The 21,846-nt window shown below is 58.2% G+C and overlaps 3 protein-coding genes across 4 annotated transcripts; 2 read left to right on the forward strand and 1 right to left on the reverse strand.

Annotated features, from left to right (window-relative positions):
• The first annotated feature begins 2,724 nt into the window (after nt 1-2,724).
• LOC122155448 (E3 ubiquitin-protein ligase TRIM50-like) lies at nt 2,725-5,575 on the forward strand. Its single transcript, XM_042809293.1, has 4 exons — nt 2,725-3,129; nt 4,024-4,119; nt 4,951-5,181; nt 5,520-5,575. The coding sequence occupies exons 1-4, from the start codon at nt 2,725-2,727 to the stop codon at nt 5,544-5,546; spliced, it is 759 nt and encodes a 252-aa protein (XP_042665227.1). The 3' UTR covers nt 5,547-5,575.
• Nucleotides 5,576-6,990: 1,415 nt separating this feature from the next.
• NSUN5 (NOP2/Sun RNA methyltransferase 5) lies at nt 6,991-9,872 on the forward strand. 2 transcript variants are annotated; one of them, XM_042809296.1, is made up of 10 exons: nt 6,991-7,092; nt 7,180-7,302; nt 7,387-7,561; nt 7,627-7,735; nt 8,011-8,185; nt 8,584-8,699; nt 8,824-9,002; nt 9,095-9,299; nt 9,401-9,553; nt 9,682-9,872. In XM_042809296.1, exons 1-10 carry the CDS (start codon nt 7,000-7,002, stop codon nt 9,782-9,784), a joined length of 1,431 nt encoding a protein of 476 aa, XP_042665230.1. In that variant the 5' UTR covers nt 6,991-6,999; the 3' UTR covers nt 9,785-9,872. The 2 variants fall into 2 exon arrangements, with proteins under 2 accessions (XP_042665230.1, XP_042665231.1); XM_042809297.1 differs by having other exon boundaries at nt 8,011-8,149.
• Nucleotides 9,873-11,168: 1,296 nt separating this feature from the next.
• POM121 (POM121 transmembrane nucleoporin) lies at nt 11,169-21,645 on the reverse strand (the record flags this gene model as incomplete). Its single annotated transcript, XM_042809292.1, has 11 exons — nt 11,169-12,874; nt 13,054-13,182; nt 13,975-15,618; nt 15,907-16,089; nt 16,408-16,510; nt 16,906-17,033; nt 17,740-17,810; nt 18,638-18,729; nt 19,482-19,653; nt 19,966-20,046; nt 21,475-21,645. Coding segments are annotated over 11 exons (2,869 nt in total), but the record flags the coding sequence as incomplete, so codon positions are not given.
• Nucleotides 21,646-21,846: the final 201 nt, after the last annotated feature.

Raw genomic sequence — 21,846 nt, forward strand, 5'->3', positions numbered from 1 at the left:
GCGCCCGGTCCCGTCCCTCAGCTCCGCGCCAATAACCGCCCGCGCCGCGCCGCAGCCTCGGCCAATCGCGCTCCGAGGAGCGCCCACTTTCCGCCTCGCCGCTAAAAAGCCACGCGCCGGCGCCTGGGGAGGGAGAGCGCGCCTCTGCGCGGCTCCTGGCCAATGGGAGGCGGGAGCGGCGCGAGGCTCGCGGTGCATTCTGGGTGATGGAGTCCCGCCGGGGCCGCGCTCGGGTCGCGGAGCTCACGGTCCGTGCCCCACCGCCGGCCCCGCTGCCTGCAGAGAGCTCCGAGTCCTCCGCCGCGTGTGGCTGCTGAGGGCCCCCTCCGGGCTCGGGCCCGCCTCTCCTCATAGGTGTTCTGGGGATGGAGCTCAGGGAGTGCCGTGGCCTCCTCGTGTGCTGCCCGCTGGGGAAAGCGTCCGTGCGGCCCCAGGAGCTGAGCGCTGCCGTGCCTCAGATGGGGGCAGTAATGCTTCGGGGCTCTTAGTGATGGAGCGTCTCCCGTATGAAGAAAAGCTGAGAGCCCTGGGGCTGCTCGCCTGAAGAAGGCTGGGGGGGGGGAAAATCTCATCACTATTTGTAAATGCTTCAAGTGTGGGAGTTGAGTGGATGGGGCCGGGCTCCTCTTCTGTGGTGTGCAGCAACAGAACAAGGGGCAACAGGGAAAATCTGCAACATCCGTGCAAATATGAGGAAGAACTTCTTTCCTTTGTGGGTGCCAGAGCCCTGGAACAGGCTGCTTAGAGTTGGGGGAGTTTCCTCTGGAGATATTCAAGACTGTCTGGACACTGTCATGTGCAGCGTACTGCAGAGGACTGCTTTAGGGGATTGTGGGAGCTCCAAAGGTCCCTTCCAACTCCTATTATTCTGTGATTTTATTACTATGGGTCTTCTTCTGTCTTCTCCAAAACAATGAAGTAATTCCAGCCAACCAGCCAGTCAAAAACAAACAAACAAACAAAAAAACCAACACTCTTTCAACCAAAGAAGAGTTTCAGTTGATAACAAAGCATTCTAGTGCAAATGTTTCTGTTGATCCAAGTGGTGTGGATGACTGAAACCAGAGTGGGACTCGTCGAAACCACCCCTCAGCCAGGCAAACACCTTCATCTCTTATCAAGGTTCTGTAGTCATATGATGTGTGTTTGTACTGGTGCACAGAGCGCTGGTCAGCCTTTGGGGGGCCAGGAGGAGGTGTGGTTCCATCGTCACAGCCCAGGAGAGGAGGACTCACGGCCTCACTGCTACGCACACTGCCGTTGACCCTGGAGCAGCCTCTGCAGGGTTGAAGACGCAGTGGAGCAGTCACCAGGTGGCCAGCACTGCGCCTTGTCACATTGAGGGGCCACTGACCCACTGCTTGCCACGTCTGCCCTTGTGACGGAGCTGAACTCTTCAGCTCAGTCAGGAGAAGCCGAGGGACATCCATCAGGTGTGGTGCACCAGGAAGAGCCGAGCCAGGGCAGAGAGGAGGCGGCACAGGGCACGTGAGTGGTGGCGAGTCGGACCTAACGGGGTTGCCTTGAGAGCAGTGGGGGCAGCTGAAGCTGGTCTCGTGTGGGTGGCTGACCATTCGTGGGCTGACAATGGCGCTTTTCTTGATTCCCTGCTGAGCTCCTATAAGCAATGCCTGATAAAAGCTGAGCTCAGGTCACAGCCTCCCCTTTCCCCGGGGAAACTACCAAGTCTTTGACTTCAGATTTATTTCCATGTGAGCAGGGAGACCACAAAGGCACTGATGTGTGCTCTCTGCCAGCCTCTGTTCAGGAGCAGGCATGCACACTCTGTCATGCTGTCACAGTTAGAGCAGGGTCACCTCCAGGGCTGGGCCACCCAGGCTTGTCTGCCTGGCGATGCCCAACCTGTCCAACTGCAGCAGAGCCCATGGGACTCTAGATCTTGGTGGCTATGTCCCACCAATGCTGTGTGGAAATCAATGTTGCATGAACCACACAGTTCTTAAATAGAATGGCCACGTGTGGCTGTAAGGCTGGTGGGAGATGCAGAGATTTTGACTTGTGTCTTTTGTGGGTGCTGGCCAAGTGTGGAACACTGGTGATCAGAAACCACATTGTTTCAAGGGGGTAAGCTGAAGTCACAGCCCTGCACACTGTGGCTCGAACTCCCAACCCTCATATCAGTCAAAATTAACTTTGCAAGTTGTATTGTGTGGTTTCTCTCTGTCTTGAACATAAAAATGCTGTTTGTGATTTCATTCTGCTTTTGCTCAGATGCATCACTTGATCTAATGCCAGTCCTGAGGACATGCAGGGGCTGAGACAATGAACCAAGGAGATCTGTAGAAGTTCATACAGGCCAGAGTCAGTGCTAGAACTTCTCAGCAAAGATCCTTCTTGGCTCTGTCTCCAGCCTTGCTAAGTCCTGGCATGCAGGCAGGTCTCCCTTGGAGGGAGCTACAGGCTGACACAGCTGCCAGGGAAGGAAAGGTTCTGGATGAGGATCAGCTCGGTGGTGCCTTCTGCCACTGCAGGCAGAGCCAGAAGGCCTGACCATGTGCAGTCTCCTGTTGTCAGAACACTGCAGATTTAAACGAGCATCTCACGCTATCTGTGGAGTCTAATGACAAGCTCACAACTGTCTGAACTGCTGATGGGACACAAAGGTGTTTGAGGCATCTCTTCACTTCTTCAAGTGCCGAGCTCTGTTTTTGCTCATCTGTGTTTGCCTTGCTCTTTGCATTAGGGCTGCTGGAAGGTGGCAGCATGGCTCGGAAGATGAGCATTGATAATCTGGAGGACCAGCTGCTCTGCCCCATCTGTTTGGAGGTCTTCAAGGAGCCCCTGATGCTGCAGTGTGGGCATTCCTACTGCAAGTCCTGTGTGCTGTCACTGTCTGGAGAGCTGGATGAGCAGTTCTTGTGCCCTGTGTGCCGCAAATCCGTGGACTGCAGCGCCTCCCCACCCAATGTCACGCTGGCCCGCATCATTGAGGCACTGCAGAGCAGGGGCGAGACAGAGCCCACCCCAGAGTCCTGCCCAATGCACCACAATCCACTGAGCCTCTTCTGCGAGGCTGACCGAGAGGTGATCTGTGGGCTGTGCGGCACCATTGGCAACCACAAGCAGCACAAGATCACCCCTATCTCTACTGCATACTGTCGGATGAAGGTTGGCAGGCAGGGGTGGCGAGGGCTCCCTGGGGTGAGGATTAGGACATCTGTAGCAGTCTCAGCCCCGAGTATGGCAGTATTAGCATCTCCTGTACTTCAGTAAAGAGGCTGAAAATGGTGCCAGTGTGGGCAGCACGGCCCCATAGCACAAGCAGATGTGGGGCAGGGACCCTGGGCTGGGGCCAGCCATTTCTCAAGCCAAGCATGTCCCTGGCTGAGCAGACATGTTTTTAGTGGCTGAACCACAGTGGAGGGGAGCTGAGGATCAGGGTGAGTCATAGAGGCCTTTTAAGATTGTTTACATATACCATCAAAGGGAGTCTGGAGATAAGGGCTGAGGCAAGGTGCCAAAGGAGAGCAGGGAGGGAGGAAAACAGGAGCACCAGCCTGGCAGAGTAAACAGCTGATGTCCCCTGCCCAACATCACATGAAAGCCCAAGGAGTGGAAAAGCACAGGGCCACCGTTCCCCTCAGCTCCCGACACCAAGGTGATAAGAGCAGGAGGCACCAGGAACGTGACTGCCTGAGCCAGGCTCCAGGACCAGCACTGACACAGCGTTGCAGACTTGATGCTGGCTGCAACTGCTCACCTGGAGTGTTGTCTTCATGGGGTGCCAGATGTGGAGTGGAGCTGCAGTGCTCCTGGCAAGAGTACTTGGCCAGCAGCACCCAGCTCGGGGCTGTGCTCTGAGTGCTCTTCTGTCTCTGGCACCCCCAAATCCTCTAGGTCAAACCAAAGATCAGCAGGATGTGCAGAACCCCATAGAGCTTAGAGGAAGCTTGGGAGGGCATGGCTTCTTGGGGCTCCTTGGGGGGCCGGCAGGCACTGGGGCAGAGCCTGCGATCAAGCAGGATGCCACAAGGTTCCTCAAGACAGCTGTTGTGTTTCTAGGAGGAGCTGTCTGTGCTGCTAACCGATGTCCACCGGTGCAAGAGGAACCTGGATGAACAGTTCAGCAAGCTCATCAACAACAAGATCCGCATTGCGGTGAGTGCCAAAGGAGCCGGCTTCCCAGAGCTCTTTGCCTCCCACACAACCATCAGAGCAATTTCTGCTCTGGGTCTCCTCAGCTCACTTCCTCCATTCCTCTCCCTTTTCTCCCTTCCCTAGGACAGTAGGCAGGGCTGTTCCTATCGAGATTCCTGTTCTCCAGGAATACTGGGGATTAAAATAGCCCTGTTTTCAGGATAGGTGACGGAGCCCTCTCAGGTGGCAAAGCCAGAGGGGTTTTCTGCAGGGGAGACATAACCTCACTGAGTGTCCTGGCAGGAGCTTTTTGCCCACATACCCTTGGAGATGATAACACATGAAGAACACCCTGCTCAGAGCAGGCTTCCCTGTCAGAATGCTGAGAATTTCACAATGAATTTATGTTTCATTTGGCTGTGTACCCATTTTCCATGCAGTAGACATCTCAAAGGAATCTCTCAGTATCACTTTTTGCGGCTTGAGCTTCTGAACTGGGCTCCTTAGAAGCCAAATGAAACTGGAGCTTGAATTCCCCCAACTCAGTGCAGGACCCAGGTTGTTCCCTGGTAGCAGAGGAATCCAAAAGCTCTTTCAAGGCTCTGATCAAGCTAGTTGGGACATCAAGACAAAATCTGGGTGGAGAGAGGTATGTGGCAGGGGTGCCACGGTGCTGAGGGCAGCCGGGTGAAATAACATCCAGCCTCTGTGAAGAGCTCTTTATTTGGAAGACAAATGCAGGGTAGCATGCTGGGACACGCAGAAGTTGCTGCTGGCATCTCTGAAACTGGAAAGTGGGTGCAAGAAATGTAGGAAGGCAGTGCTGCAGAGCCGCTTGCTGTCTCCCTGCAGAATGAGGCAGATGTCTTCAAGTGGGTGATCCAGAAGGAGTTTGAGGAGCTGCACAGGTACATCGATGAGGAGAAGGCCACCTTCCTGGAGAGTGTGGAGGGGAAGGCGGCCCAGCTCATCGCCTCCATTGAGTCTCAGGTCAAGCAGACATCAGACACCCTGGAGAGGCTGAAGGAGATGCAGAGCATTCTGGAGACACTCAGCAACGAAAGTCAGCTTGATTTCATCCGTGTGAGTGTGCCCACCAGCGACTGCCTCAGGAAGGCGGCAAGGCTCAGCCAGGCTCTCCCACCATCAGCCACTGCTCATAGCCCTGGGCCTTTCCTTGGGCAGCTAGAACCCTCACCAAACATAGCTAGCACACCATGAGGTGTGAGATGGAGGTGCCTTCTGTCCAGCACGGGCTTCCCCAGATGGCAGAGAGCTGTCCATCAGAATTCATCTCCCAGGAGAGGAGAGCCTTGGCCTCTCTGACCCAGGACATGGATGTGTGGAGCTGTGACCATGCAGAGGAGCTGCTGTTGTGTCAGTCTATCACCACTGACTAACTTTTTCTCTTTGTTTTCCAGAAATACAGCTCCTACCAGTTCAGGTGAGTGATGGGACCCAGCAGCATGCAGCACCAAAGGGAATGGCAGCACATAGGTCAGCGGGCACCTCAGCATTGCGGGGGCAGCCTGCCACGCTCACTTCTGTGGACATTGCTGTTGTGATGGAGAGCCACAGCCAGAGCCATGTAGGCAGCCCCAGAACAGGGCAAAAGCAGCTGCAGAGACACTAGTGGCTCCATCATACGCAGCAGAAGGTGAGAAAAGAACACATGCTGTTCCCATCAACCTCTGTCATGGCTGCACTTGTCTTTTCAGGTCAGAGCTTCCTAGCCTACACCCAGGTGATGCCATCTTCAGTCCCGTATCATTCAAGCCTTGTTTCCACCAAGATGACATCAAGATGACCGTGTGGAAGCGGCTGCACCGCCACGTCCTGCCAGGTACCAGCTTCCCCAGCCGGCATCGCATGGGCAGCTCTGGCTGTGCTGCCAGGACAGACGGCCCACCCAGCGTCCCATGTCCTGGCCTCTGCCTTGCTCTGCTCACCTGCAGCAGAGCTCCAGGAGCACTGGCTGGTTCAGCATCTCATGCTGGTAGCGCCTGCTCTGGTGTCTGAGCGGTCCGCTCGGGTTCAGCAGCACTCCCAGCAGCATGCCTGGAGTCTGCCTGCTTTCCTTTTAGCTCCAGAGATGCTGAAACTGGACCCGGTGACGGCACATCCCCTGCTGGAACTCTTCAAGGGTGACACGGTGGTGCAGTGCGGGCTGTACCAGCGCCGGGACAGCAACCCCAAGCGTTTTGACTCCAGCAACTGCATCCTCACCTGCAAGGGCTTCTCCTGCGGCCAGCACTACTGGGAGGTGATTGTGGGCACCAGGAACCACTGGCGCGTGGGCATCATCAAGGGCACGGTCAGCCGCAAAGGGAAGCTCAGCAAGTCTCCCGAGAACGGCGTGTGGCTCATCGGCCTCAAGGAAGGGAAAGTCTACGAGGCCTTCAGCACCCCGCGGGCCACGCTGCCGCTGACCGCCCGGCCGCAGCGCATCGGGATCTACCTGCACTACGAGAAGGGCGAGCTGACCTTCTACAACGCCGACAGCCCCGACGAGCTCAGCCCCATCTACACCTTCCAGGCGGAGTTCCAGGGCCAGCTCTACCCCATCGTGGACCTGTGCTGGCCGGAGCGAGGGCCCTTCTCCCCTCCCATCATCCTGCCCCCTCCCGCTGCCGGCCGGCACACCCAGGGCCCCCCCGCGGCGGAGGAGCCCCCCAAGCCGTAGGGCGCGGCCCCGCGGCGCCGTCCTGAATAAAGCTGCCGCTGTGCTGCCCGAGCCGAGCTGCTGCGAGCGGGCGGGGGGCGGGGCCGCGGCGGAAAGGGGGCGGGGCCGCGGCGGAAAGGGGGCGGGGTCACGGAGGCGGGCTCCATGGTGCGGAAGGGCGTGGCTTGGGGCGGAAGTGACGCATTAGCCGGCGCACGTGGGACGACTCGGCCGCCGCAATGGCGCTGTACAGTGCGGCCGCTGCTGTGCTGGGCGGGCTGGAGCGTGGCGAGGGAGGCCTCAAGAGCCTGGTGTACGGCAGCGACTTCCCGGTGCGCAGCAGGGCCGGGGTTGAGGGCAGGTGGTTGGGGAAGGGTCCGGAGCGGCGGCGCTGAACGCCCGGTGCCACCGCCCCGCAGCACGCCCGGCAGCTGTACGCGCTGGTGGCCGAGACGCTGCGCTACGGCCCGGTGCTGGAGGCGCTGCTGGACGGAGCCGCACTGCTGCGCGTCGAGAAGAAACTGCCGCCGCTGCTGGCCAAGGTGAGGGCCGGGCCGTGCTGGGCTCCGGAGCCGGGCTGGGGGCTGCGGCTCTCCCCGGCAGCGGGTGCTCACCGCCTGCCCTAGGTGCTGGTGTACGACCTGCTCTTCGGCAAGGGCCTCAAGTGCGGTGGCCGCTGGAAGGCGTTGGCCCGGCGGCACCGCGCGCGGCTGGAGGCCGAGCTGGCCCGGCTAAAGGTGCGGCGCGGGGTGAGCCGCAACGAGGATCTCCTGGAACCGGCGCCGGGAACCGGGCCGGAAGGTGAGCGGGTGCGGGCCGGGCGCTGCCCACCGCGGCGGGGCCGGGGCTGACTCCGCACCCTGCAGCCCCTCAGGTGCCGCGTTATGTCCGGGTGAACGTGCTGAAAACGTGCGTGGATGATGTGGTGGAATTCTTCAAGCGCCAGGGCTATTCCTTCCTGGGCAGGGCGAGCAGGTGGGCTGGGCGTGGTGCTGTTTGGGTTCTTTGTGCAGCGTGGGTGGGTGGGCAGTGACCCCCTGTGGGGTGCGGTGGGTGAGTGGTAGAGAGGTGGTGCTGGTGGTTGAGGTGTCCACTGATGTGCTCCTACCTTCTGTTTCTGGGTGCTACCTGGTAATGATGTTGGGCAGAGGTGTGGGGTGCAGGGATTTCTGCACCTGGACTCTGGAGGAGGGCTCTGGTGCTGAATGTGATAAGGCTGAGCTGTGCTCATCCTCTGTCTGTATGGGCAGTGTGGAAGAGCTGAAAATCCTTTCTGGGAAGAAATTCTTGTTGGATCTTCACCTCCCGGAGCTGCTCGTTTTCCCTCCGCAGACGGACTTCCATGACAACCGGCTCTATATGTCAGGACACATCATCCTGCAGGACAAGGTTGGGAGCTGGGAAACTGGAGGCTGCGGCACAGGGGTAAAGACCTCTGGCAGGAGCGGGGGCTCAGCCTTTTCCTACATGCTGAGACTGGGCTTGGAGCTGCTTTGCTGCAGCATTTAGCTTAAGCAGCTTAAGCAGAAGCTATGAGCACAGGCTGAGGCTGTGGGGATCCCCCTCAGCTCTGCTTTCATAGCCTGTGGGTAGGGGGTAAGTGGCTCTAGCATGCACTGTAGGAGTTCCCCATAGGGAGCTGGGCTGTGGTCATGCGATGTTGCTCCCACCATTTAGGAAGAGGCCTCCAGACCCAGAGCTGGGTTTGGGTGGTGTGCAAGCATGCGACTCCACAGCAACTGCTGTGTCCCAAGGAGGATGCGGGAGTGGCTACTGCAGAAACTGCTGGCAGCCCACACCTTTCTTTGTGCCCTGTCCTGCAGGCCAGCTGCTTGCCAGCCTTCCTCCTTAGCCCCTCTGCTGGCTCCCATGTGATCGATGCCTGTGCTGCCCCTGGGAACAAAACCAGCCACCTGGCTGCCATCCTGAAGAACAAGGGGTGAGTGCAAGGCTGTGGCAGGGCCAGAACAGACTGGGTGGCCCAGTTCTGAGGAGAAGGTTGCAGGGCTGATGTGGGAGGAGCTGCAGATGCATGTTGAGGCTGTGGATGGGTTCTTTTTCAGGCATATCTTTGCCTTTGATGTGGACACCAAGCGCCTGGCTACCATGAACACCATGCTGATGCGGGCAGGGGTCACCAGCTTCAAGCTGGCCCAGCAGGACTTCCTGACAGTTGATCCCCACGATCCCAAATACAGCAAAGTAAAATACATCCTCCTGGACCCGTCATGCAGCGGCTCGGGTAATGTGGGGACTTCAGCCATCTCGTCTGTTAGAGGCTTCAGCTGGGTTTTCCGTGGGCAGACCCACAGGCAACGGCTGCTGTCCCTGCAGGGATGGTGGCCCGGCTGCCACTGGAGGAAGCTGCCCCGAGTGCAGAGCGGCTGCAGGCGCTGGCTGGCTTCCAGCGCAGGGTCCTGAGCCACGCGCTGCGCTTCCCGGCGGTGCAGCGTCTGGTCTACTCTACCTGTTCAGTGCACCGAGAGGAGAATGAGGACGTGGTGCACGCAGTGCTGCAGGAGCAGGGATCGGCCTTCAGGTGCTCCTTTCCGGGGAGGAACAGGCCTTGGGGAGTCTGTTACCTTTGGTAGCTCTGTGTGTTGCTGCTGGACTCAGCGCTGTCCCTTGTCCCCTCTGCAGGCTAGTGGATGCTTTCCCATCCTGGCCCTGTCGAGGACTTGCTACCTTCCCAGGGGCTGAGTGCTGCCTCCGCGCCTCTCCTGCAGATACGCTCACACAGGGCTTCTTTGTGGCTGTCCTGGAGCGCCGTGGGGAGGAAGCTGCTGTCCCCAGGTGCAGGAAATGGGGGAGAAGTGGGCCCAGGGCTGCCTGGCTGCCTGGAATGCATTGTCTTCTTGCTGAGAGGGCTGCGGTGTTGCAGGTGGCATGAACCACTCAACTGTCATTGCTCTTGTGTGCAGCTCCCTGCCTGCAGCCACTGAAGAGAGCCTACAGCAAGAAGAGGGAGTAGAGCCAGGAGCAGCTCCTCCCAAGAGGAGGAGGAAAAAGCAACGTGTGAAATAATTCTAGGAGCGTGCAGTGCTGGTTTCTGGAGCTGGTCTGTGCTGTGGCCCTTGCACTGAGTAACAGAAATAAAGCTTTTCACCAGCTGCTGGCTTGGTGAGCTTCTGTAAGTTCCTCACCCAGGCCTCAGCAGTAGGGCTGGTGCTCCCTGATGCATACACAGGCAAAGGAGTGGAAATTGCTCCTGCACATGTATAGGTGCCCCCAAAGCTGGGCAGCTGTAGGAAAACAAATCAACAGCAGTTTCCTTATCCTCTGGAGTTGGATTCCTCCAGCTGGAGTAATGGCAGTATAGTACTTTATAGGCCCCTAGAACTCCATACCTAACCCTTATTTGGGGTTTCAGAAAAGGCTTTTGCCTTACAGTGATAAGCCCTTCCTTTAGGCGATTAGTCATCCTTTGGGGGACTTCTCTATGTGTGTGCAGTGCGCCCTGCCCAGACCTGCCCCTCTGTGGCCTTCAGGCTGACAGCTGTGTGACAGCCATCCCAAGACCCAGGCGAGGTGGGAGGGGAGGTGAATGCTGCCTTGGCCCTGCAGCATCCTGCCTGAATGAGGAGGGAGTGCAGCACTGCACAAAGCAGAGGGAGCTGAAAAACAGTATCCTGAGCACAGTTCAGCCCTCACACAAAAGCAAGCCAGACAAGACAGTCTTTTTATTTTAAATTGGTGACATAAGAAGCAAGGAAAAAACACTGCATGTTCACTCTAAATCCTTACCAGCCACACCAGGAATGGTCCAAGCCTCCAGTTCTCAGTAAGAACCCAGCCTAGCCATCCCCATGCTGCAGCCCAGGGAGAGGGGAGCTTTCCTCAGGCCTGGCCCTGCCAAAAGCTGGGGCTGTGCTGGAGCTCTGCTCTCTCTGGAGGCAGCCAGCGTGTCCCAAGGGTGCTCTCACCTTGGCTCCTGCTTCTCAGCCCTCTCTGCACACAGGTGGTGGCTGGAGCCCTAAGGAGGGAGGTTGAGAAGGGGCAGCCCCTGCCCTGTGTGACCAAGCAGCCTACCAGCCCTGGGCCCAGCTCCCTCTGTGTCTTCACTCATCCCTTAACACAACTGTGGTTCTGGAGAGAGGGAGGAATTGCCAGCACCAGCTCCTCTAAGCACCTCTCTGCACCCCTAAGGGCACGTGCAGCCAGCTTGGCTCCTTCAGCATTGAAGCATCCTTGGCCATGCTGGGGGCCACCCTGCAGTAGGCTCCTACATGCCCTCAGCTCTCTGTCTTGCAGAGGTAAGGACAGCCTGCACCAACTACAGCAGCTGGGAGCGCTCCCAGGAGAAGTGGCAGCCTGCAGCTGCGCCCCCCAGCCCTCCTCCCCCAGCTGGGGGGGGTTGCCCCATACCCCTTATCTGTTCCCAGCCCTGCAAAAGCTCCTGCTCCTCAGCTTCAGGGGAATTAAAAAAAAAGTTTATTCACATCCACGTACATCACATTTGAGAAACAAGGACATATTGTTACAGCCTGGGGGGAGCAGATGGCTCCTGCCCTGGGACACAGCTGCCTTTCCCCAGCGCAGCCCTGTTCCACAGCACAGCCACTGCCCCGGGGCGCGACAGAATGGGGAACTACCAACAGCGCTGCGGTCAGCAACCTCACTGAACCAAGCTTGAAGGAATTCAAAGGCAATTTAGCTTAAATATAAAAATAAATTCTTATTTTGTTAAAAAATGTTTAAATATTTTTTTTTTTTCCTTTTTAATTTAGACTTCAGCAGACACACACACTCACACGGCTCGGAGAGTAAAAAACCCGGCAGCCAGGCATTACTGGAGGCAGAGGGGAGCTGCGGGCACAGCTCTCAGCCACGGGGACCAGAGCTCCAGTCACCTCTTCCTCACTGGGCTCCCAGGGGTGACGGGCACAGGGGCAGCACCACAGCTCCTTGGAGCTCATGGGAACTAATGGATGGGGATGAGCTCAAAGTGAAAACCCATTCCAGTTTGGGGAGGGGACAAACCCACCCACTCTGGGCTCCTTTCTTTGGTGGTGCCAAAGGAACTTGAGGTGGTAACATGGCTCCAGCCCAGAAGAAGGGGTCCAGGAAGAGAAGAGGCTGCAGAGGCCAGGCCCCCGCCCCAGCTGCCTTTCTTTCAGTCACAACAAAGGGACAGAACTCACCCAGCATGAGCAGCCACGCAGTGATGCTACTGTCAACATCCAATTAGCCAGGGTGCGTCCCACGAAGGGATGGGCGCCCCAAAAAATAACTCCAAACAGCAAATCCGGCATAACCAACATGCCGCCACGCACACGCTTCAGTTCTTCCTCCAAACTCGATTCAATGAGCGCATTAAAACAGGAGCACAAACAAAGCAGAACAGACAGGGCTTGAAGCAAGCAGGTGGGGGGAGCCCAACAGAGGTGGGAGGCAGCACAGAGCTGCCAGCTCCACACCCCACGCCTCAAGCAGAGGCTTGGCAGGAGCTGCTGAGTGGTGGCAGTGGGCTCAGCCCCCATCCGCAGCCGTGTCACCCCCTGTGACACCAGGACAGCCACGCTCACAGAGCTGGGTGCTAACGCAGCCTCGTGCTCTGCAGAGATGGCAACAAGTGGCTTGAAGCAGAGGGATTGTGTTCACCAGGCCATGAGATTCAACAGTGGGGAAAGATTTCTGGGCCTGGCGAAGACCACATCCCGTGGCAGAGAACAGGAGCCTCAGGCTCTGAGTGTGGACGTGCTGGCGCCATGCTGGGGGTGACGGTGACGGGGGGTAGGGGCTCAGAACATCTATAAGAAGCAACAGGGAAAAATTTACACGTTATGAAACATGGCAAAACAAAGGGAGGGAGGAAACATGGTGGATATGTACAGAGGTTCATCCAGCCTTGGCTGTGGAACTGTTCAAGTAAGAAGAGTTTGGTTTATCTTGTCCCGGCCAGCATCCACAAAGACACGGCCCGGCACCATCGCTCACGTGCTGGGGAGCGCTCTGAGCAGAGCCCCTGGGGACACACTGTGCTCCTCGCACAGCCAGCAGCGGGGCTCTGAGCCCCAGGTTACTTTTTACGGGTGTGCTGTCGCCGTGCCTGCAGCCGCTGCCGAGCGCCGGTCTTGGATCCTGCCCCGATGGAAAATGCTGGAGTTGATGGACCTGGAAGCAGAAAGGAGCCACAGGTCACAGCACAGCCTGGCAGAGGGGGAACCGAAGAGCTGGCCTCCTGCAAAGCCTGCTCGTGAACCTGTCACGCAGAACTGTGTCACAGCCAGCTCACACAGCCCAGCCCGGCCCCACTGCCATCCCACTGCAGCCCCCCAGCCCTGAGCTCTTACCAAAGGATGTGCCAACTCCTGGGAAGGCCGAGGCAGGAGCGCTGGGCGTCCCAAAGGAAAGGCTGCTGCTGCCACTCCCCACTGCTCCTGGGACAGGGGTGCTCTGCCCAAAGGTGGGGGCAGGAGTTCCTGGAAAGCAACAAACTGCTGTGAGTTGGGCTGAGCGCAGCCTCTGGCGGCCAGCAGCACCTGCAGGCACTGGGATGCAGATTTCCTTCAGGAACTGAAGCCAAGCCGCCCTACCAGGCACAGCCTCTTCACTAAGAAACTCCCTTGCTTTCTCATCATAATCCCTGTGCCTTCCCACAACAGGGGGAAGCACAAAGGCTTCCATCTTTCTAGACCAAAAGTTTCCAAGCATGTGGGCTGCAAATTCATGGGAGGCAAGATGTTTCCATGAGAGAACAGTCCAGAGAGCCAGCAAGGAGACCGCAATCACTGGCTGCAAGGGGTTCTGCTCACCAGGAAACTCTTAAATTGATTACTATGAGAGTGGAGAGGTGCTGGAACAGCTGCCCAGAGAGGCTGTGGATGCCCCGTCCCTGGAGGTGTTCAAGGTCAGACTGGATGGGGCCCTGGGCAGCCTGAGCTGGTATGAAATCAGGAGGGTGGTGGCCCTGCGTGTGGCAGGGGGTTGGAGATTCATGATCCTTGAGGTCTCTTCCAACCCGGGCCATTCTGTGATTCTGTGTGATTTCAAACATCAGCTAAACTGTGGTTTCTCAGGCAGGAGAGCAGCTAGCTGGGCTCAGCAGAGGCCTGGCGCGTTGAGAGGGGCCAAGGGGCACCACTCTGAAGGGCTGCAGACCCTTCTCCTCCACCACTGAGGGCTGGGGATCTGGGAGCACATGCTCCACAAGCATCACCCCTCAAAGGGCTGCAGCAGAGCCCATGGAAAGGGACAGACAGAAAGCAGCTCACCTCCAAACACGGGCTTGGCATCGGGCGTGCTGGGCACAGTGAAGGCGAACGGCGTGCTCTGGCTCGGCGCTCCCAGCGTGCTCTGCGTCAGGGAAGAACCGAATGGCGTGGCAGCTGCAGCCGCTCCGCTCTGCCCAGCCCCAAAGCTGAAGGGCACCGCAGGGGAGCCGCCGCTCAGAGCGGGTGCGCTGAGCCCAAAGGCACCGGCAGAAGGGCCTGGCTGGGCGGCCGCCCCGAAGGCGAAAGGAGATGGCGCGGTGCCGAAGACGGTGGTGCCAACGCCGCTGCTTGTGGTCTGGGTGCCGGAACCGAAGCTGGCTGCGGTAGAGGTGGCCGTCCCAAAGGAGAACACCGACGTGGTGGTCCCGAACGCCGCCTGGGTGCCGCCAGTGCCAAAGGTCGGCAGAGCGCTGCTGCCAAATGCCGGCTGAGCGGTGGACTGGGCTGTGGGCGCCCCAAAACTGAACGGGGGAGCAAAGCCGACAGGGCCCGCAGCGGGCTTGCTGGCGGGCAGCTGGCTGTCTGCAGCAACGGCACTGAATGTGGGCTGGCTTGCTGCCCCTGAATACGGAGGCAGTGGCTTCACATTTGTGCTGAAAGTACTGCCAAAAGCTGAACTGGAGGAGCCGAACGTCAGCGCTGGTTGGCCTGTGGTGGCTGGGGCAGAAGATGTCAATGTGGTGCTTCCAAATAAGCTGAAGCCCGCAGTGGTTGTGGCTGCTGTTGAGTTTGCAGGTGCTTGGCCGAACGCAGGGCCTCCTGTGACGCTGGTGGTGGCAGAGACAGTGGCTGCGGCAGGCTTTCCAAACTGGAACACTGGGGTAGCAAAGGTGGGTGCCGTGCTGGTGGCAGAGCTGGACAGGCCACCAAACGTGAAGGGCTGCGACGCGCTGGTGGCTGCGGTGGCGGTCACTGTCAGGCTGGTGCTGGTGGAGGCAGGCGGATTGAGTCCAAAGCTGAACACTGGTTTGATGGTGGCATCCGTGGAGGAGTTGAGCGTGGTGGCAGTCGTAGCTGCAGTGGTGAAGATGACGTTTGGCAGAGCCGTGAATCCCACCAGCGTGGTTGTGGAGGCTGCTGGCACTTCCGCAGCTGGAGCTGGCTGTGACAACGGTTTGAAGGCAAAAGGAGAGACCTTTGCTGGAGCTGAAGTCGCCGTCACGCTGCCAAAGATGGGCTTGAACACAGTGGTGGTGGAAGGCGCCGAGGAAGGGGCTGAGCTCACAGACACAGTGACTGCAGCAGAGATGCCTGCTGTAGCCGGTGCTGCGCTCTCACTTTTCGGCAAAGCACCAAAGATGGGTTTGAAGACAGGGGTCGTGGTGGGCACTGCAGCAGCTGCAGTCATCGCCGGCTGGCTGGCAGGAGGGGAGCTTGGTGCCCCAAAAAGGATGTTCGGCTTCAGCATGGAGGGAGGTTTGCTGGGGGTTGGGCCCAGCTCTGTGGTTGCGGGAGGTGCCACGCTGCTGGCAGGCTGTGCCCCCGAGGCAGGGGAGATGGAAAGGGCAGCCGTGCTTAGCACAGACACAGGCTTGGTGTCAGCAGAGGTCGCAGGTAGAGAACTTGACTCCAGTGACACGGCAGGAGCAGGCAGCTGTGATGCTGATGAAGATGGCTGGAATGCTATCGCAGCTCCAGAAGAGTCTAGAAAGGTTAATTTTCTTTTTTTTAGGGATAACGAGTAACTTATAGAAAGACTTTCTGCCAGGCAGCCACTCTACCTCTGCAAACGTCCCCAGAAACACAGCCCCCTGCAGTCCCACAAGCTCACACCCGGACCATTGGCTGCACCCCCCAATTTTTCCTCCAGATTCAGGTCCAGAAGAGCATTTAAACAGGGATCTTCCAGCCTGCCTCCCCCACAGGGAATACAGAGCTGCTGCTGAGTCTGCTCTGCCACAATCCCATCCCACTGACCCCTTTCCTCCTCACCTGCTGGCACAGGTGCAGCCTGGCTGCCCTGCATCTTCTTCAGGCTGTCCAGGAGCAAGTTGCTGCTGGATGCAACAGGAGCTGTTGACACAGGTGCTGAGGAGGAGGCCCCTGTGGTCACTGTGAACGTTAATGGCCTGGACGCAGGCGTGGTCTCTGCAGTGGTGCTACTGGGGACTGGATCTAACAGAAGGAAGCAAGAAATCAGAATCTGTAAGCCTGCTGTAGGGCACTATCCATTAGCAGAGCTTCTCCAAAGGTAGGAAAACCACACCAACATCCCACTGCTCTGGCCCTGGGGGACCTCAGCCATGACCCTGCAGGCTCTGGGACACAACCACCGTCAGCACCCTTAGACCCAAGGACCAGATAGAACTCGCCTGGGAGCATCCCTAGTCTGTGAACAGATGCCTCACTGCCAGCTAGCCTCATGCCCCCCTGTTCCTACCCCTCCCCGTTCCCTGCTGTACCCCAGGTGCCCCGTCTGCCCACAGCCCTTACCAGCCTTATCCTCCAAGACCTTGTTGAACCACTGCAACACTGCCTTCTTCTCTGCATCCAGGTCCTCCGACGTGATGGTGTAGCCCAGCTGAGGCGGCGGGGGCTGCCAAGAGAGAGCAGCGGCTTAGCTCCTTCTCAGGGAAGCCGGCAGAGCTTCTCTGAAGGTGTGGTGAAGGCTGGCCGTCGCAAGACCCGTGGAGCAGCTGGTTCTGCCGCAGCACGCTACCGCAGAGCTCCGGTCCCCACTCCGCAAGACCCCGGCTTGGCGCTGAGGGCACGGCCTTCCCCAGGCCATTACCTGGTCCGGCAGCAGGCGGCACAATCACGCACAGCCCACCAGACACTGGGGCTGGGGATAGCGTCACTTCCCACTCCGCCAAGGACAGGGCCTCCTTCCTGAGGGCAGGCAGGTCAGTCTCCCCCCAGCCCTGCAGAAATTGCAGTGAGCACATTCTATCTCCAGAGGAGGGCAAAAGGGGTTGCGAGACAGTGACGTACCAGCACCAGCTGGTCCCCCCGGCGAGACGACAGCAACTGGATCTTCCGCTTGCGCTTGCCACTGCTCCCCGATGCAGCTGGAGGGCTCAGGGAGCCGCGCTTCCTCCGCACAGGTGTCTCCACCACTGCTGAAGGAGACAAGTCAGAGCCAGCTCTGGGCAGAGGAACAGCCCGGCTCGTGCCAGGCTGTTTCGTCCCTTCCAACTCCTCTCCGCATGACCCAGTCTGAAGGCAGAGCCAGGGATACAGCTCTGAGCTGACGACAAGGCTGCAAGAGCCTGAAGAGCAGCTGCCTGCAGCACATCTTGGCAGCCTGGTACAAAAGCCTGCCAGCCTTCAGTGGGGCAGTAACTCCTTCTCTACTCCCCAGACTGCCCTTGCAATCTGCCTACCTGAATCACAAACCAGGCAGGCTACACGAGCCACATCTAGTGCTGCACCACAGGACCCAGGCAGCTAATTGAGATGGACACAGGATGTCCTGCTCGTTTAGGCTGAGAAAGCATTGGAACGGGCTCAGCCTGGAATATGATCAGGGCTCTTTTGGCATGGCACACCTTGCCCTGAGGCTGACAGTAGGTCCTGGGGCAGCTGAGGGGCTCCCTCTTGTAAGCCAGCTCCCATGCATCTGCTGGCATATGGCATCTCTTGTTCATCACTTGGAAACCCATTCAGGGCAGCAGAACTGCCACTACCCCTGGACCAGCACACTCCAAGTTGCCTGGTGATGTCTCAAGCCAATCTTACCTGCAGACCTAAGAGATGTCACACCCCACTGCTTGTGTACACCAACGCCCATCCAACCCCACGCAGAACTGCTGTGCTTATGCTCACCTTTCTCTGTCTGCAGCTCCTTATCTGATTTCACTGGGGTGGAAGTGTTGGAGCGATGCGACTCCTCCTCCCTGCACCAGTGGAAGAAAGCCAGTTAGGATCAAGCCACAGATGTAGCCCCATCCCCCAAGAGGCCAAACACATGACAGAACCCTACCAGCAGCCCTGGCCCACGAGGCAGCCATCCAACAAACCCTGAGACAACACGGGCACAGCACTGTGCTTCCTGCACTGGCCCAAGAGCAGCTGAAGGCACAGAGCTGCTTCTCCCTCTAAATGCACAGCTTGGTGCCTGTCTACACACCCCCAGTGTTCTGCAGGATAAATCAACCTCAGAGTGGCAACCAGCAGTTCTGGATGGGAAATGCACCTCTCACAGGTTCCTCTCCTTTCAGTGCACAAGGCTGTGCCAATTTTGGTTCTGACTGAAGCTTTTCCCATTGGAGCCTGGTCCTCTGAGCCATGACAGAGGAGCACAAGGGCTTGCACTACAAGGAAAGCCCTAAAATGCAATCTTATTTTTACAAATTTTGTGTAGCTCCTGTAAATTACCTTTGAGGAGACAACAATAATCAGTACCTGTCTCCTCCTGAGTTCTGGCAGCTCGGGGAACCCACAGCAATGCCACAGCAGAACACCACTTCTGTGGCAATCTCACAACACTTCCATCTCTAACCAAGTCCCAGAGCAGGGCAGGGATGAGGATGGCGCAGCGCCGCTGCTCCAGCACTGCCAGGACAGCAGTGTGACAAGGTGGCAGGGACCTGAACTAGTGCAAACCCAATGGGACCAGCACACTGGAGGGCCACCAGCAGCCAATATTTCAGGAACAATCCTGGTGGGACAGCTGGGACAGTGCCTGCCCTCCTCTTGGCTGGGACAGCGGACGGCGGGTTACCTGGCTTTCTTGAGAGGCCACTCTGGTGTCTGGGGACGGGAGGATGCGGGGCTGGACAGCGGGGACACGCTCACACCACTCCTCTTCCACAGCTGGAACCCAGAGAGAGCAGTGACTCAGTGCACAGGCAGGGAGGGAGGAGAGCATTCCACTTTCCTGCTCTATGCTGAACGTCTCCTCCCAGAACTGCACCCAATGAACTCACAGCTTCGCTTTCCCTCCATCACCACCAAGCTCCCTTCCACCTTTCGTGGAGTGCTGCAAGGTTTGCCCACACTGAAGGAAACCTGCTTTGTGAGCAAGCAGCCTCTGGGCCCTGACAGCCACAAGGACAAGAGGGGGGATGCTGCTGATCAGGGACAGTCGTGGCCAAAGCACAGCGCAGAGCTGTCTGGTGGCCTCAGGTGCTGCCACCTGTCCCTGCCAGAGGGCAGATCCCGCTCCAAGGATTTCAACCTCACCCCTCTCACAGGAAACCCACCCTTCCCAAGGCTTCCTCTGTGTTATCTTTCCCACAGAGACAGCACAGCTCTGCTAGCCACGATGACGTCCCACCATCACACCCACAAGCCTACCTATTCAAGCAGTGCTCTACTACAGCTCTGCAGCTGCCAAGGGGACCTGGGTCAGAGCAGGAACACACGGCTGTGATCCATGCTGACTCCAGCTGAAAAGGTGGCAGCACACCAAAGGGATTCTTTCTATCGCCTTCCTTTTCCCTAGATCTTGTCATCCCAGTGACACCTCCTCATCCCACAGCTGGCACCAGGTTTGAGTCACACGGTGGGTCGAGCTGCTTTGTGCCACACATGGCTGCAGTGGTGCCCTCAGGAGCGCTTCCTACCTGTGTCAGGCCCCGGCTGGAGCTGTATGAGCTGGCAATGGCATTGCGCAGAGAGCTGGGGATTCCACTGGTGTACGTATTGTTGAGGGAGCTCATGGAGGAGGTGCGTGACCTCTTGTTTGAGCAGTCATCGGGGCACTGCGAAGCAAGGCCTCTCTTCAGAGAGCCAGGCCTGCAGAACATTAAAGAAGATTTCAGCATCTCCCCACCATCCTACCCATAGGCCTGTTCATCGCAGGGCACGTCGAGGAAGCAAAGCAGCTCTTTTTCAGAGCACAAAGCTGAGGAAGAGACCCCTGCAGCAGAGCAGCCCCACGGCCCCCAGCCTGCACCCGCTCAGCACAGCTGCGAGGCCGAATGATGCCATGAGGTACGGCCACTGCCATCCTTTGCAGAAGCTGGGCTCCACCAGCACCTCGTCCAGAGCCTGCAGGCTTTCACACTCGTCCCTCAGCTAATTGTTTTTGGCCTGATGGACACTCACTTGGGTATGAGAGAGGCGGGGGCACCATTGGCAACCAGGGGCTCGAATGCCGACTGCCCGCTTCCGCTGCTGTCATGGCGCCTGCAGGAGAGAGGGCAGAAGCTGTGACAGGGAGAAGGCAACAAGGAGGAGCACGTGCTCTCAGCCTGGCCACAGAACTCCTCCCAGGCAGGCTTGGCACTGGGAGAGCACTGCTCTTCTGCCACCTAACACCTAAGACATCCCCATTCCACCATCCAAGTCCTGCAGATTTTTTCTTCGCCCAGCCCTGTGTCACTGATTCTCAACCCCAGCTGCTTCCCAAGTTCCAACAGCTCCATCAGCTGCTTGCTGTGCTGAGTAGTTTTGATTTAAAGAAATCTTTGCTCAAATCCATTATTCAAAGTTAAAATGTTTCAGAGGGGCTGAGCTACGCATTTTTTGAATGGAGCCTTGTAGTTCAGATCTCCTACCCCATCCTAGCCAGCTCCTGAATGGTTTGAGTCAGAAATGAAGTCCTCCTCTCCCACAGTGAAACCTGGAGGCCATACAACAAGCTTGCTGTTATGCTGTGCTGGGGGCATCAGGCAAGCCCTGTCACTTAGTTCAGGTCCCCTCCAGCCCTGAGTGATCTGATCCCATTGCACAGCTGATCCAGTGCTCTCCAGCTGATGCAGGCTCCTTTCTGCTCTCAGAAATTACAGGTTTTCTACCTACAAGCATTGTTCATTGCAGGCCAGTTGTCAATGACTGGCTTTTGTGGCAGATACAGATATTGACATGTTGGGAAAAAAAAGCTCATGCGCCCATCCTGCATCATCCAGCTCAGCTCCCGTGGGTCTCAGACACACCAAGAAAAGGTGAGAGTTCAAGGAGCACAGAACCAAGGCAGTGTGTTGCACGGGAGGTCACACAGGCTGCAGTAGAGCTCGGCATCCAGGACATACGTCCATCCTTCCACTGTGCTGGCAAAGGCACTGCACCCTCCTCTCTTATAGCTCAGAACTGGAAATCACTGACCTTGCCTAATGGAAACAGAGGCCTCTCTCTCCTGTCTTCTCTTTTGCCTTACCTTGCTTTTGCTAGTTACAGGAAGCACAAAGAGCTTTTAAAGTGCTTCTACCTGGAGCCCTAATGCCTGGGGAGAGCAGCAACCCCCGACAAGCAGAATTTCAGTCTGCCCTCACACAAGCAGCTCCCCAGAAGCCTTCAAACCCCATGGGGACAGCAGTCACCTCCCTCCAGTGGAGGCTCCCTGCCAGGCATCCCTTGGCCACCTCCACACTTCTCCATCCCAGTAGCATGGGGCACACACCTGACCCACAGACACGCCCAGGCAGAGGCTAAATCACATCCTTTTGATCTCAAAGCGGAGGAGGAGTGCCAGAAGGATCTCTGACCCGGCCAAGAAGGCCATGCAAAGGGGCACACAGCACTCTTCTGCCACAGGCACAGTTCTCGTGCACGCAGCATCTACCAACACCGAAGCGCCGGGCCCTTTTCACACGGGCGGCACTGCCGGCTCAGTACCTTCGTTTGCTCTCCTGATCGCTACCCAGCGCCTGCTGCTCTTCCTCATCCTCCTCCTCTTCCACCACCCTCTTCCTGCTCTCCTTGATGGCGTTCAGCACCGTCTCCTTCGCGCACGGGTCCGGGCCGCCGCCGGGCAGGAGGGCGACCGGCGAGAGGAGCTGCTCCAGCCTGGGGGGAGGCGAGACGAAGCGGGGTGAGCAAAAGGGCGGCGGGACAGCCCGCCGCAACGAGCCCCAGTTCCGCCCCGCGGGGTCCCCGCTCCGTACTCACACGGGGCTGCGGGCGGGGCTTCTTGGCCGGCCGATGCGCACGGTGACGGGACTGCGGGCCGGGCCGGCGCGGCGCGTCCAGGCGGCGCTCCTCCGTACG

The sequence above is a fragment of the Centrocercus urophasianus genome, unplaced genomic scaffold, assembly GCF_019232065.1.
Source record: "Centrocercus urophasianus isolate 14NV4802_14NV808 unplaced genomic scaffold, USGS_Curo_1.0 seq_1147, whole genome shotgun sequence".
NCBI lineage: Eukaryota > Metazoa > Chordata > Aves > Galliformes > Phasianidae > Centrocercus > Centrocercus urophasianus.